We start from the raw sequence: 15820 nt of genomic DNA, 5'->3' as shown, positions 1-15820 counted from the left end.
CTCCATCCCTCCATCCCTCCATCCCTCACTCCTTTACTCTGCTCCTGTGGAGAGAAACAAACTGTTCACCAATCCCTTTTACATTCCTTCTTCTCCTCCTCACTCCGTTTTCCTGATCTCCAACTGGATAGATTCACAGAATGTTAGCATTGCCCAGCTAGCATTAGCATCATTACAATTACCTATCCAATCATTTCACATCTGCAGTCATGTGAAGGAGATGAAGGAAAGGATGATTTGTAGGAATATTGGGACGCTCAAGGTAGAAGTTGCATCAAACCACAGATCTAAGACCAGATTGTCCTCCCACAAATCCTAACCTTGCCTGTTAGGCTGGTAAAAACGAATATGATCCTAGATCAGTGTCTAGGGACAACTTCATGCTACTCTTCCTCTGAGTGGCCGGTGCTCCAGGGTGGCAGTGGCACCCCCTGTCTGTGGGACTGACCCCCTGATCCTGCCATGTTATGTGTGTATGTGTGTGTCACTGTCAAGTGTGTGTGTGTGTGTGTGTGTGTGTGTGTGTGTGTGTGTGTGTGTGTGTGTGTGTGTGTGTGTGTGTGTGTGTGTGTGTGCGTGCGTGCGTGCGTGCGTGCGTGCGTGCGAGTGTGTGTGTGTGTGTGTGTGTGTGTGTGTGTGTGTGTGTGTGTGTGTGTGTGTGTGTGTGTTTGAGTATTTCATGTATATATGTGTCTTTCTGTATGTATATGTGTGTGTTTTATACTGTATATATGTGTGTCCATCTGAGTGTATATGTATGTTCATGTGTTTCACTGTCTGTGTTAGGCCTGCATTTTTAGTCTCAGGGTATAATGGAATGTTTGACAAAGGTCCAGACAGACAGACAGACAGACAGACAGACAGACAGACAGACAGACAGACAGACAGACAGACAGACAGACAGACTCTGATAGATCAGTCAGAGAGACTGGTACTCTGATAGATCAGTCAGAGAGACAGCAAGACAGACAGAGAGAGAGAGAGAGAGACTGAATGATCAGTCAGACAGACAGAGATTGTGATAGATTAGTCAGACAGACAGAGAGAGACTTTGATAGATTAGTCAGACAGACAGACAGAGACTTTGATAGATCAGTCAGATAACAGTGAAACTCACAGGGCCAAAGCAGACTGTAACAGATAAAGATAGTGCCTTTATTCAATTGGTTGAAATCAAGCAGCATTGCAGATAGAACGAGTACTCCCATTTGAGATCTGTATCACCACTTTGATCTAATTACTCTGGCATCCAGTGTCTGGCCTGCTGATCGGTGGTATCTGGGCTCATGCCGTCATCCTGCATGCCTCTCAAATAAATAGAAGAACCGCTGTGCCTGAACATAATGCCCTTCCCAAGGCAGGATACTGATAGGTCGAAACTGGTACACACCTACACTAGTGGACCAATCAGATGACTGGAAGGGAAGTGGTTTGAAATTGGTTACTCTATTGGTTACTATGGTTACTAACATGGATGTTCCCCTTAGTTGACCCTATGGAATTGTTAAAGCATCATTGATGTTAAGCGTCGATGGTGACATTAGTTTGGTGCTGTGTCCCAGTTATAGAGTTCTCTCTCTGTATGTGTGTGTGTGTGTGTGTGTGTGTGTGTGTGTGTGTGTGTGTGTGTGTGTGTGTGTGTGTGTGTGTGTGTGTGTGTGTGTGTGTGTGTGTGTGTGTGTGAGTGTGAGTGTGAGTGTGATAATGGGCTTCAATAAAGTCATAGATTGGTTAGCCATGAAACTAGCATTGAATTATATAACTTCCCATGCCAGACAAACAGACAGGTAGCTAGGAGTGTGTATGTTGGGGAGGTTGAAGATATGACAGACAAACAGACAGGTAGCTAGGAGTGTGTATGTTGGGGAGGTTGAAGATATGACAAACAGACAGGTAGCTAGGAGTGTGTATGTTGAGGAGGTTAAAGATATGACAGACAAACAGACAGGTAGCTAGGAGTGTGTATGTTGGGGAGGTTAAAGATATGTGTGTATGTTAGAGGGGAGGGATCTAACAAAACGCAGGCCTTGCACTCTTTTTTTCTGTTTCTCTGTCTCTCATATGGATGTTTTTCCTCCTTCAAACCCGTCCTTTTCCCTTTGTCCCGTTTTCTCTCCTTCTCTGTCTCTTTCTTTCCTACCTCTCTCTCTCTCTCTCCTCTGTCTCGCTGTCTCTGACCCTCTCTGATCTCTCCGTTCCGGACCAACAGGAGCAGTAGCGGGTAAAGTTGTGCTCTCTCTCTTTCTCTTCTGCTGCACTCTGACTGCTTGTCCTTCTGATCACACGGCTTTCCTCTCTTTCTTTTTTAAATCTGTCCGTCCTCACTGTCGCCCAAGTCTTTATCTCTCTCTCTCTGTCGCCCACGTGTCTTTATCTCTCTCTCTCTGTCGCCCACGTGTCTTTATCTCTCTCTCTCTGTCGCCCACGTGTCTTTATCTCTCTCTCTCTGTCGCCCACGTGTCTTTATCTCTCTCTCTCTCTGTTGCCCACGTGTCTTTATCTCTCTCTCTCTGTCGCCCACGTGTCTTTATCTCTCTCTCTCTGTCGCCCACGTGTCTTTATCTCTCTCTCTCTGTCGCCCACGTGTCTTTATCTCTCTCTCTCTCTGTCGCCCACGTGTCTTTATCTCTCTCTCTCTCTGTCGCCCACGTGTCTTTATCTCTCTCTCTCTTTCTCTCTCTCGCTCTCTCTGTCGTTCACCCGGCTCTCTCTGTGGAACAGCTCTGACTAACATACGACTCAAGTGAATTCAACATGAATCAAATGTGAATCGTTCATGTGTGAGTCTGAACTAAGTCTAAAGCAACTCCTAAGTGACTCAGAACAGACAATGAGAATAAAGAAAGCAGAGGACGCAGAGTAATAGGTGAACCAAGTGAATCAAGTGAAGAGAAGGGGGAAGTGTGATAGTATAGATACAGCAGCAGTAATAGCCACAGGTTCTGGGGGCTGGTCATGCTGGAGTTAGAGAGCAGATGGAGACAGCGGAGAGAGGCAGTGAGTCCTAGGAAATATTGCTCATGGAGATCAGGCATACACATACAGTGGGCAAAAAAGTATTTAGTCAGCCACCAATTGTGCAAGTTCACCCACTTAAAAAGATGAGAGAGGCCTGTAATTTTCATCATAGGTACACTTCAACTATGACAGACAAAATGAGAAAAAATCCAGAAAATCACATTGTAGGATTTTTTATGAATTTATTTGCAAATTATGGTGGAAAATAAGTATTTGGTCAATAACAAAAGTTTATCTCAATACTTTGTTATATACCCTTTGTTGGCAATGACAGAGGTCAAACGTTTTCTGTAAGTCTTCACAAGGTTTTCACACACTGTTGCTGGTATTTTGGCCCATTCCTCCATGCAGATCTCCTCTAGAGCAGTGATGTTTTGGGGCTGTTGCTGGGCAACACGGACTTTCAACTCCCTCCAAAGATTTTCTATGGGGTTGAGATCTGGAGACTGGCTAGGCCACCCCAGGACCTTGAAATGCTTCTTACGAAGCCACTCCTTTGTTGCCCGGGCGGTGTGTTTGGGATCATTGTCATGCTGAAAGACCCAGCCACGTTTCATCTTCAATGCCCTTGCTGATGGAAGGAGGTTTTCACTCAAAATCTTACGATACATGGCCCCATTCATTCTTTCCTTTACACGGATCAGTCGTCCTGCTCTCTAGCAAACTTCAGACGGGCCTGAACATGTACTGGCTTAAGCAGGGGGACACGTCTGGCACTGCAGGATTTGAGTCCCTGGCGGCGTAGTGTGTTACTGATGGTAGGCTTTGTTACTTTGGTCCCAGCTCTCTGCAGGTCATTCACTAGGTCCCCCCGTGTGGTTCTGGGATTTTTGCTCACCGTTCTTGTGATCATTTTGACCCCACGGGGTGAGATCTTGCGTGGAGCCCCAGATCGAGGGAGATTATCAGTGGTCTTGTATGTTTTCCATTTCCTAATAATTGCTCTCACAGTTGATTTCTTCAAACCAAGCTGCTTACCTATTGCAGATTCAGTCTTCCCAGCCTGGTGCAGGTCTACAATTTTGTTTCTGGTGTCCTTTGACAGCTCTTTGGTCTTGGCCATAGTGGAGTCTAGAGTGTGACTGTTTGAGGTTGTGGACAGGTGTCTTTTATACTGATAACAAGTTCAAACAGGTGCCATTAATACAGGTAACGAGTGGAGGACAGAGGAGCCTCTTAAAGAAGAAGTTGCAGGTCTGTGAGAGCCAGAAATCTTGCTTGTTTGTAGGTGACCAAATACTTATTTTCCACCATAATTTGCAAATACATTCATAAAAAATCCTACAATGTGATTCTCTGTATTTTTTTTTCTCATTTTGTCTGTCATAGTTGAAGTGTACCTATGATGAAAATTACAGGCCTCTCTCATCTTTTTAAGTGGGAGAACTTGCACAATTGGTGGTTGACTAAATAATTTTTTGCCCCACTGCACGCATCCATGCAAACAAACACTCACACACACGCTATCACAGGCACATTTTGTAAACACAAACACATACCTGCACATATGCAGAAACAGATGTGTAAACACACACACGCACACACACACACACACACACACACACACACACACACACACACACACACACATACACACACATACACACACACACAGTCAGCCACCAGTAAGTATCCTTACATCTGGTGTAACAGCTACAGCTGCAGCAGGAGGTTCTAGAAGACCTCAGGCATCCCCCACCATGACCCCTGACCTTGGAGAGGTCACAGCTGACCTTTTACCCCCTGAGGCTGAGTAGGGAAGACCCAGGGAGAAATCTGGAGTCATCTCTCACTGAGATGCAAGTTAGTTAGTTTGTTAGTTAGTCAGCTAGTCACCTAGTTATCTTGCCAGCTAGTTAGTTATTCATTCAGATCTTATATGCAATTGGGACAGGGTTACCTCCACCAACCAGGTGCTAGGGCTAGTCTCTCTTCTCTATATGACCAGATACTCAGAGAGAATCCTGTCCACTCCCACACATGTTAGCATGTCCACAGTCTCCCCTCTAAAAAAAAGAAAGAGGTTTGGCTTGGCATTTCAGTCCAGAAATGCCTGCACAATATATTTGTCTTTGCCAAAGACCAAGACACAATGTCATGCTGTTTGGGCTATGCTATGAAACCAGCTTGGGGAGGGGAGTGGTAGAGCTAGTGTCTCTGTGTAGAAAAGTTCCCCATTCCTCTAGCTAGCAATGGAGAACAAGGTTTCAATACAGCATGGGAAGCTATGGGTTTCAAAGCAGCATGAGTAGACTGCACTGTTTCAGTATTTCAGTGCATGTGTCCGTGGGTTCAGCCACCTTACTTAGTGTTGGAAGATGCATTGCACAGTGCTAGAGTTGTTGAGAGTAGTTTGAATGGAACAATCCATTTTTATATAGCATGTAACAGCATACAGAAAGCTGAAAGTACAGTGCAACTTAACCTTGTAGAAATAGTCTGTCATAATACAGCATGCTTTGTCAACTAACCCTGTCTGAGTTCCTGTCAGTGAGATAACTCAGCAGCTACCTTCTAGGAATGGTCTCCTACTACTTCTTCTCACTTCTATTTGAATCAAGGGGGCTACGCCAGCTTCCTCCAAGTGCCGCCCCTTCCCTCTCTGACTGTGTGTGTGTGTGTGTGTGTGTGTGTGTGTGTGTGTGTGTGTGTGTGTGTGTGTGTGTGTGTGTGTGTGTGTGTGTGTGTCTGTGTGTGTCTGTGTGTCTGTGTGTGTGTGTGTGTGTGTGTGTGTGTGTGTGTGTGTCTGTGTCTGTGTGTGTGTCTGTGTGTCTGTGTGTGTGTGTGTGTGTGTGTGTGTGTGTGTGTGTGTGTGTGTGTGTGTGTGTGTGTGTGTGTGTGTGTGTGTGTGTGTGTGTGTGTGAAACAGGGGGAGCAGTAAGGGGAAAGACATCAGCACAATCAAGTCTCTGAGGGTTCTGAGAGTGTTGCGACCTCTGAAGACTATCAAGCGTCTTCCAAAGCTCAAGGTACGTTCAACTCTAACCACGTTTATTACTGTTTGTTAACAGCCACATCCACCGTTCTGATAACATTTCTCCCAGGTAGGACCTTACAGTGTCCAGGCTGTTGGACCTCTTATTTGTCTCATCGTTAACCTTTGTTTAAATCTGCACAGGGTTTTCTGGCTTTTTAGACTCTGCCCCAGTCGCATACAGATGGGCTGTGTGCCTTTGTTTGACTGTGTATCTCTGTGTGTCCAGGCTGTGTTTGACTGTGTTGATGTGTATCTCTGTGTCTCCAGGCTGTGTTTGACTGTGTTGTTGTGTATCTCTGTGTCTCCAGGCTGTGTTTGACTGTGTAGTTGTGTATATCTGTGTCTCCAGGCTGTGTTTGACTGTGTTGATGTGTATCTCTGTGTCTCCAGGCTGTGTTTGACTGTGTTGTTGTGTATCTCTGTGTCTCCAGGCTGTGTTTGACTGTGTTGATGTGTATCTCTGTGTCTCCAGGCTGTGTTTGACTGTGTTGATGTGTATCTCTGTGTCTCCAGGCTGTGTTTGACTGTGTTGTTGTGTATCTCTTTGTCTCCAGGCTGTGTTTGACTGTGTTGTTGTGTATCTCTGTGTCTCCAGGCTGTGTTTGACTGTGTTGTTGTGTATCTCTGTGTCTCCAGGCTGTGTTTGACTGTGTGGTCAACTCCCTGAAGAACGTCCTGAACATCCTCATCGTCTACATGCTCTTCATGTTTATTTTTGCTGTGGTGGCCGTGCAGCTGTTCAAAGGCAGATTCTTCTACTGTACTGACGAGTCCAAGGAGTTTGAGCGCGATTGCAGGTCAGGAGACACACTCATGAAGACACACATACTGTATGGACACATGATGAACACACACACACACACACACACACACACGCACACGCACGCGCACACGCGCACTCGCACGCGCACGCGCACGCGCACGCGCACACGCACACGCACGCGCACGCACACACACACACACACACACACACACACACACACACACACAGTATTAAGTATGAACAATCTGTTGTGTGTTCCAGGGGCGAATATCTAGTCTATGAGCGGAATAATGAAGTGAAGGCGCAGAAGCGGGAGTGGAAGAAGTACGATTTCCACTACGACAACGTGCTTTGGGCCCTGCTCACCCTCTTCACCGTGTCTACCGGAGAGGGGTGGCCGCAGTAAGTACAGTACAGACACACACACACACACACACACACACACACACACACACACACACACACACACACACACACACACACACACACACACACACACACACACACACACACACACACACACACACACACACACACATGTGCACACACACACACACATGTGCACGCACACACAGACACACACACACAGACTGATAGACACACAGACACATGTTCATGCACACACACAAAAAAACGATTTCTCTCTCTCAAACACACACACCCAAACACATAAACACAACCCCCAGCCAAACACAACCGCCCCACCCCCCTATCCTAACCATCCCTCTCTCCTCTCTACCTTCCACCAGGGTGCTGAAACATTCAGTGGATGCGACCTATGAGAATCAGGGCCCGAGCCCGGGGTACCGGATGGAGATGTCCATCTTTTACGTGGTGTACTTCGTGGTCTTCCCCTTCTTCTTCGTCAATATCTTCGTAGCTCTCATCATCATCACTTTCCAGGAGCAAGGAGACAAGATGATGGAGGATTACAGTTTAGAGAAAAACGAGGTGAGAAGAGAGGGACAGGAGGGAGAAGGCAGAGAGGTTGGAGAAAAATGACATGAAAAAGTGATGGCAAAGATACTGTATTTAAAAAATATATATATATTTAACCTCTTTGGGCTGCAGGGGCAGTATTGAGTAGCCTGGATAAAAGGTGCCCATTTCAAACGGCCTCATACTCAATTCTTGCTCGTAAAATATGCATATTATTATTACTATTGGATAGAAAACACTCTCTAGTTTCTAAAACCGTTTGAATTATATCTGTGAGTAAAACAGAACTCATTTTGCAGCAAACTTCCTGACAGGAAGTGGAAAATCTGAAATTGATCCTCTGTTCTAGGGCCTGCCTATAAATGTGCTTGATATTTATTAGTATACATGCACTTCATACGCCTTCCACTAGATGTCAACAGGCAGTGAGAGAAGAAATGGAGTGTATAACATGATCTAAGGTCGAATAAAAGCTCTTGGCATGACGTGACCCCAATTTCCTGTTTTCTGGAACGCGCGAGAAGGGACCTGGTATTGCCTTCTGTAAAGCTGTCGTTATAGACGACTAATATCTCCGGCTTTGATTTTATTTGATAAATGTGACAATATCATCGTAAAGTATGTTTTTTCAATATAGTTTTATTAGATTATTGAATTTTTTTCAGGACGTTAGGCGTGTTGCTTTGTCTGCGTTTGTTCACGAAGGAGAGCTTCGCGCCACTTTGCTAGCTTTCCGTGCTAATTGACTGGAGAAGAGGACATTCTAAAACCAAACAACGATTGTTCCCGACAAAGGACCCCTTGTACAACATTCTGATGGAAGATCATCAAAAGTAGGACCCATTTTATGATGCTATTTCATATATCTGTCGAACATGTGTACTAGTAGTTTGCGCCCAGATTTTGGGCACTCTCTCGCTATAACTAACCTGGATGTCGTAATTAAGTTATTTTTAGAATTCTAACACGGCGATTGCATTAAGAACTAGTGTATCTATCATTTCCTATACAACATGTATTTTTTAGTAACGTTTATGAATAGTTATTTGGTCAGAATAGTTGAGTGTCATAAAAATATCCGCACATTCTGGGAAAAAGATGCTACGTTAGCACAATGTATAACCACTGATTTCAGCTCTAAATATGCAAATTTTCGAACAAAACATAAGTGCATGTATAAACTGATGTTATAGGACTGTCATCTGATGAAGCTTATCAAGGTTAGTCAAAAATTAAATATCTTTTGCTGGTTTGTTACGATCGCTAACTTTTGCTGCTGGTAAATGGCTTGTGTTTCTGGCTATTGTGGTAAGCTAATATAATGCTATATTGTGTTTTCGCTGTAAAACACTTAAGAAATCAGAAATATTGGCTGGATTCACAAGATGCCTGTCTTTCATTTGCTGTACACCATGTATTTTTCAGAAATGTTTTATGATGAGTAATTAGGTATTTCACGTTGGTGTCTGTAATTACTCTGGCTGCTTCGGTGCTATTTGTGACGGTAGCTGTGATGGTAGCTGCAATGTAAAACTGATTTATACCTCAAATATGCACATTTTTCGAACAAAACATAGATTTATTGTATAACATGTTATAAGACTGTCATCTGATGAAGTTGTTTCTTGGTTAGTTTAGTTGGTTCTTGGTTAGTTTGGTTGGTTTTGTGCATGCTACCTGTGCTGTGAAAAATGTCTGTCCTTTTTTGTATTTGGTGGTGAGCTAACATAAATATACGTGGTGTTTTCGCTGTAAAACATTTTAAAAATCGGACATGTTGGCTGGATTCACAAGATGTTTATCTTTCATTTGCTGTATTGGACTTGTTAATGTGTGAAAGTTAAATATTTCTAAAAAATATATTTTGAATTTCGCGCCCTGCACTTGTCACTTGTCACTTTCGCGCCCTGTCTGTTGTCATATTGTGCCCGGCTTCGGGCTTGCAGCCCAAATTAACTAGGCAAGTCAGTTAAGAACGAATTCTTATTTACAATGACGGCCAACCGCGGCATAAACCCTAACCCGGGCGACGCTGGGCCAATTGTGCACCGCCCTATGTGACTCCCAATCACGGCCAGTTATGATACAGCCTGGAATCGAACCAGGGTCTGTAATGACTCCTCTATCACTTAGATGCAGTGCCTTAGACCACTGCACCACTCGGGAATTGTAAAAAAAATTGTAGCTATTATTTGTAACAACCCCAGGCTTTTAAGAGTGTGACAAAAACATCCAAGGGAGATAGCTCTGTTGGGACCGTGACTAGTATGCTCTCATTAAGAACAGATGGCCGGGGTTCAACCCCCCCTGTGGTGTAACCTAGTCCCGCAGGTCTCAAATAGCTGAGTCAAATGTTTAAGCTCTAGGCTAGAACAAAAGCCTGATGAAGGCATTTTCTGAAACACATTGGTTGTAACAATAACATACATTTTCACACAGTGGTTGAATCAATGTTGTTTCCACGTCATTTCAATTCAATGATGTTGAACCAACCTGGAGGAAATGTTGAATCGATGCCATACAACACTCCTTCTGTGGCCTCCAACTAACTCTTAAACGCTAGTAAAACTAAATGCATGCTCTTCAACCGTTCGCTGCCCGCACCCGCCCGCCCGACTAGCATCACTACTCTGGACGGTTCTGACTGAGAATATGTGGACAACTACCTAGGTGTCTGGCTAGACTGTAAATTCTCCTTCCAGACTCATATTAAACATCTCCAATCCAAAATGTAATCTAGAATCGGCTTCCTATTCCGCAACAAAGCCTCCTTCACTCACGCCGCCAAACATACCCTCGTAAAACTGACTATCCTACCGATTCTAGACTTCGGCGATGTCATTTACAAAATAGCCTCCAACACTCTATTCAGTAAACTGGATGCAGTCTATCACAGTGCTATCCGTTTTGTCGTCAAAGCCCCATATACCACCCACCACTGCGACCTGTATGCTCTAATCGGCTGGCCCTTGCTACATATTCGTCGCCAGACCCACTGGCTCCAGGTCATCTATAAGTCTTTGTTAGGTAAAGCTCCGCCTTATCTCAGCTCACTGGTCACGATAACAACACACACCCGTAGCACGTGCTCCAGCAGGTATATCTCACTGGTCATCCCCAGAGCCAACACCTCCTTTGGCCGCCTTTCATTCCAGTTCTCTGCTGCCAATGACTGGAACGAATTGCAAATATCGCTGAAGCTGGAGACTTATATTTCCCTCACTAACTTTAAACATCAGCTATCCGAGCAGCTAACCGATCGCTGCATCTGTACGTAGCCCATCTGTAAATAGCCCATCCGATCTACCTACCTCATCCCCATATTGTTTTTATTTACTTTTCTGCTCTTTTGCACACCAGTATTTCTACTTGCACATCATCATCTGCACATCTATCACTCCAGTGTTAATTTGTTAAATTGTAATTACTTGCTACTATGGCCTATTTATTGCCTTACCTCCTCACGCCATTTGCACACACTGAATATATACTTTCTTTTTTTTCAACTGTGTTATTGACTGTACGTTTGTTTATTCCATGTGTAACTCTGTGTTGTTGTTTGTGTTGCACTGCTTTGCTTTATCTTGGCCAGGTCGCAGTTGTAAATTAACTAGCCTACCTGGATAAATAAAGGTGAAATAAAATGTAAAAAATTCAATAAACATTTAAAATATGATGGGAAAAAAACATGACTGTAAAGAATTCATTACAACAACAAAGGATTTAAGTTACAAACTTTCTAACAAATGGAACTCAAACAAATGGAACAAATGAAAAAAAACGAATTTGAATAAATGTGGGTTTTGACACTCTTATGTAGGTGTCATAACTAGCCATAAAATAATTAAATATATGTCACAACAGGTGACATATATGGGTAATGACAGTGTTATGACCATATTATGACAGGTTATGACAAGTTATGTCAGCTGTTATGACATATGATGACATGGTTCGGACCGTGTCATAACGGTCCTACCAAGAGTTGCTGAATATCTTCTCATCTTTAGAACAAAAGCCTACATATCCTGTGGGTTTGCAGGATCAGGGTTGAAGACCACAGCACTTTCAGCGAGATATTAACCCATTGTTGTCTGTCTGTGTATGTGTGTGTTTCCAGAGAGGCTGCATAGACTTTGCCATTAATGCCAAACCGTTGACGCGACACATGCCCAAGAACAAGCAAAGCTTCCAGTACCGCATGTGGGAGTTTGTGGTGTCGCCGCCATTCGAGTATACAATCATGGCTATGATCGCGCTCAATACTATCGTTCTGATGATGAAGGTACAACAAGCCTTGACACCCTGATTATATCACTTCATATATACCCTCACTCACACACACATAACTTAACACGTAGTCTCTTTCTCTCTCTCTCTCTCTCTCTCTCTCTCTCTCTCTCTCTCTCTCTCTCTCTCTCTCTCTCTCTCTCTCTCTCTCTCTCTCTATCTATCCAACTATCTATCCAACTATCTATCTATCTATCTATCTATCTATCTATCTATCTATATATCTATCTATCTATCTATCTATCCAACTATCTATCCATCTATCTATCTATCTGATTCAACTAATGTTTCTGCCTCTGTGTGTGCTAACCTGTGTGAGTGTCTCTATCTGTCTTCATATGTGTCTTCCTCTCTGTCTGTGGTTGTCTGTGTCTCTGTGTGTGTTTGGATGTGTCTTCCTCTCTGTCTGTGGTTGTCTGTGTCTCTGTGTGTGTTTGGATAAAATTTGTAATTTTCCTTTATGTATTTATTTCTGTCTCTGTATTTGTGTTATTGTGCATTTCTGTGTACTTGTGTATGTCTATGTGCATATATTTGTATATGCATGCATGTTCAAATATTCGTGCATGTGTGTGCGCATGTGTGTGTGTGTGTGTGTGTGTGTGTGTGTGTGTGTGTGTGTGTGCGTGTGTGTGTGTGTGTGTGTGTGTGTGTGTGTGTGTGTGTGTGTGTGTGTGTGTGTGTGTGTGTGTGTGTGTGTGTGTGTGTGTGTGTGTGTGTAGTACGACGGAGCCTCTCCGGCCTATGAGGCTGTGCTGGCCAACCTGAACATCGTGTTCACCTCGCTGTTCTCCATGGAGTGTGTGCTCAAGATCATCGCCTTTGGAGTGCTGGTAAGTGTGTCACACGTCTTCCAATGATGATAGGAATGGATTTTAGATGTAACTAACTAAGCAATCTATCAATCTAACATGCCAAAGCTTGCCCTCAAAGTATAGTCCTATAGCGATCTGAGAATGTAACTAATTAGCTAGCTAACTACGTGTAACTAACTACATTGAATCTAATGATCTGTCTATCTGTCTCTCTATCTACTATCTATTGGTAGTATGTGTATAAATGTATAGAGATTATTATTGTTTTTCCCAGTTAATAAACTATGTGTACTGTAGCAGTCACCTGGGTATTGAGAGAGACAAATGGCTGTAGTCAGTGGAAGGTGTGCAGACACTGAGAGATAGAGGGATGGGTGAGAGGAGAGTGAAGGAGAGGAGAGAGGCACAGAGGAGACAGTTTGAGGAAGAGTGGTGGGAAGATATATGGGGAAGAGGGGGAATAATTAGAGGAGAGAGAGAGAGAGAGAGTCAGAGAGAGAGAGAGAGTCAGAGAGTCAGAGAGTCAGAGAGACTAATAAAAAGGAGAGTCAGAGAGAGAGAGAGAGTCAGAGAGAGAGAGAGTCAGAGAGTCAGAGAGTCAGAGAGACTAATAAAAATGAGTCAGAGAGAGAGAGAGCGTCAGAGAGAGAGAGAGTCAGAGAGAGAGAGAGTCAGAGAGACTAATAAAAAGGAGAGTCAGGGATTTTAGGGATGGTAAAGATTTAGTGGAACAGGAACAAAGAGGACATACATGCCTAGTGAAAATGCACAGAGAGTATGGTGTTTTAATTAGTTCTGTCCTAATGCACAGAGAGTATGGTGTTTTAATTGGTTCCGTCCTAATGCACAGAGAGTATGGTGTTTTAATTAGTTCTGTCCTAATGCACAGAGAGTATGGTGTTTTATTTGGTTCTGTACTAATGCACAGAGAGTATGGTGTTTTAAGTAGTTCCGTCCTAATGCACAGAGAGTATGGTGTTTTATTTAGTTCTGTCCTAATGCACAGAGAGTATGGTGTTTTATTTGGTTCTGTACTAATGCACAGAGAGTATGGTGTTTTAAGTAGTTCTGTCCTAATGCACAGAGAGTATGGTGTTTTATTTAGTTCTGTCCTAATGCACAGAGAGTATGGTGTTTTATTTAGTTCTGTCCTAATGCACAGAGAGTATGGTGTTTTATTTAGTTCTGTCCTAATGCACAGAGAGTATGGTGTTTTATTTAGTTCTGTCCTAATGCACAGAGAGTATGGTGTTTTATTTAGTTATGTCCTCATGCACAGAGAGTATGGTGTTTTATTTAGTTCTGTCCTAATGCACAGAGAGTATGGTGTTTTAAGTAGTTCTGTCCTAATGCACAGAGAGTATTGTGTTTTATTTGGTTCTGTCCTAATGCACAGAGAGTATGGTGTTTTATTTAGTTCTGTCCTAATGCACAGAGAGTATGGTGTTTTATTTAGTTCTGTCCTAATGCACAGAGAGTATGGTGTTTTATTTGGTTCTGTCCTAATGCACAGAGAGTATGGTGTTTTAAGTAGTTCTGTCCTAATGCACAGAGAGTATTGTGTTTTATTTGGTTCTGTCCTAATGCACAGAGAGTATGGTGTTTTATTTAGTTCTGTCCTAATGCACAGAGAGTATGGTGTTTTAAGTAGTTCTGTCCTAATGCACAGAGAGTATTGTGTTTTATTTGGTTCTGTCCTAATGCACAGAGAGTATGGTGTTTTATTTAGTTCTGTCCTAATGCACAGAGAGTATGGTGTTTTATTTAGTTCTGTCCTAATGCACAGAGAGTATGGTGTTTTATTTAGTTCTGTCCTAATGCACAGAGAGTATGGTGTTTTATTTAGTTCTGTCCTAATGCACAGAGAGTATGGTGTTTTATTTAGTTCTGTCCTAATGCACAGAGAGTATGGTGTTTTAATTAGTTCTGTCCTAATGCACAGAGAGTATGGTGTTTTATTTAGTTCTGTCCTAATGCACAGAGAGTATGGTGTTTTAATTGGTTCTGTCCTAATGCACAGAGAGTATGGTGTTTTATTTAGTTCTGTCCTAATGCACAGAGAGTATGGTGTTTTATTTGGTTCTGTCCTAATGCACAGAGAGTATGGTGTTTTATTTGGTTCTGTCCTAATGCACAGAGAGTATTGTCACAGTAGCGTGTATAAGTGGCAGGGAAGTCAGGCGCAGGAGAGTCAAATAGAGTGTAGAATGGAGTTTTTTAATTATAGTCCCAGTAACCCGCTCCATAACACTCATAGGAAAACATAAAACAAATATGGGTACGATGACCCGTCGCACACCTATACACATAAACACAACACTTGACAACGAACAATCTCTGACAAACACATGAAGGGAAACAGAGGGTTAAATACACAACAGGTAATGAATGGGATTGACAACAGGTGTGTGGGAAGACAAGACAAAACCAATGGAAAATGAAAAGTGGATCGATGATGGCTAGAAGGCCGGTGAAGTCGACCGCCGAACACCGCCCGGAAAAGGAGAGGCAACGACTTCGGTAGAAGTCGTGACATTACCCCCCCCCTGACGCGCGGCTCCAGCAGCGCGTCGACACCGACCTCGGGGACGACCCGGAGGGCGAGGTGCAGGGCGATCCGGATGGAGGTGGTGGAATTCATTTAACATAGAAGGATCTAAAACGTCCTCCACCGGAACCCAGCATCTCTCCTCCGGCCCGTACCCCTCCCAGTCCACGAGGTACTGAAGGCCCCTCGCCCGACGTCTCGAATCCAAAATGGATCGAACAGAGTACGCCGGGACCCCCTCGATGTCTAGAGGAGGCGAAGGAACTTCACGCACTTCAGCCTCCTGGAGCGGGCCAGCCACCACCGGCCTGAGGAGAGACACATGGAACGAGGGGTTAATACGGTAATTAGTGGGCAGTTGTAACCTATAACATACCTCGTTCACTCTCCTCAGGACTTTAAACGGCCCCACAAACCGCGGACCCAGCTTCCGGCAGAGCAGGCGGAGGGGCAGGTTTCGGGTCGAGAGC

At 43.7% G+C, this 15820-nt stretch overlaps 1 protein-coding gene across 3 annotated transcripts in view; it reads left to right on the top strand.

Annotated features, from left to right (window-relative positions):
• The first annotated feature begins 624 nt into the window (after positions 1-624).
• Positions 625-15820, top strand: part of LOC129849759 (voltage-dependent P/Q-type calcium channel subunit alpha-1A-like) — a 30736-nt gene continuing 15540 nt past the window's right edge. Inside the window, exons 1-7 of one of the 3 annotated variants that reach the window (XM_055916510.1) lie at positions 625-2221; positions 5888-5987; positions 6632-6792; positions 7020-7160; positions 7508-7709; positions 11818-11982; positions 12710-12820. In XM_055916510.1, coding sequence (XP_055772485.1) covers positions 6692-6792; positions 7020-7160; positions 7508-7709; positions 11818-11982; positions 12710-12820 — 720 coding nt within the window. In that variant the 5' untranslated portion in view covers positions 625-2221; positions 5888-5987; positions 6632-6691. Of the gene's footprint in view, positions 2222-4359; positions 5988-6631; positions 6793-7019; positions 7161-7507; positions 7710-11817; positions 11983-12709; positions 12821-15820 lie in introns of those variants that run through there. The other 2 variants (XM_055916509.1, XM_055916512.1) reach the window with 2 other exon arrangements.

Source organism: Salvelinus fontinalis, unplaced genomic scaffold (genome assembly GCF_029448725.1).
Source record: "Salvelinus fontinalis isolate EN_2023a unplaced genomic scaffold, ASM2944872v1 scaffold_1655, whole genome shotgun sequence".
Lineage (NCBI taxonomy): Eukaryota > Metazoa > Chordata > Actinopteri > Salmoniformes > Salmonidae > Salvelinus > Salvelinus fontinalis.
This window is presented reverse-complemented; position numbering and strand designations above follow the sequence as displayed.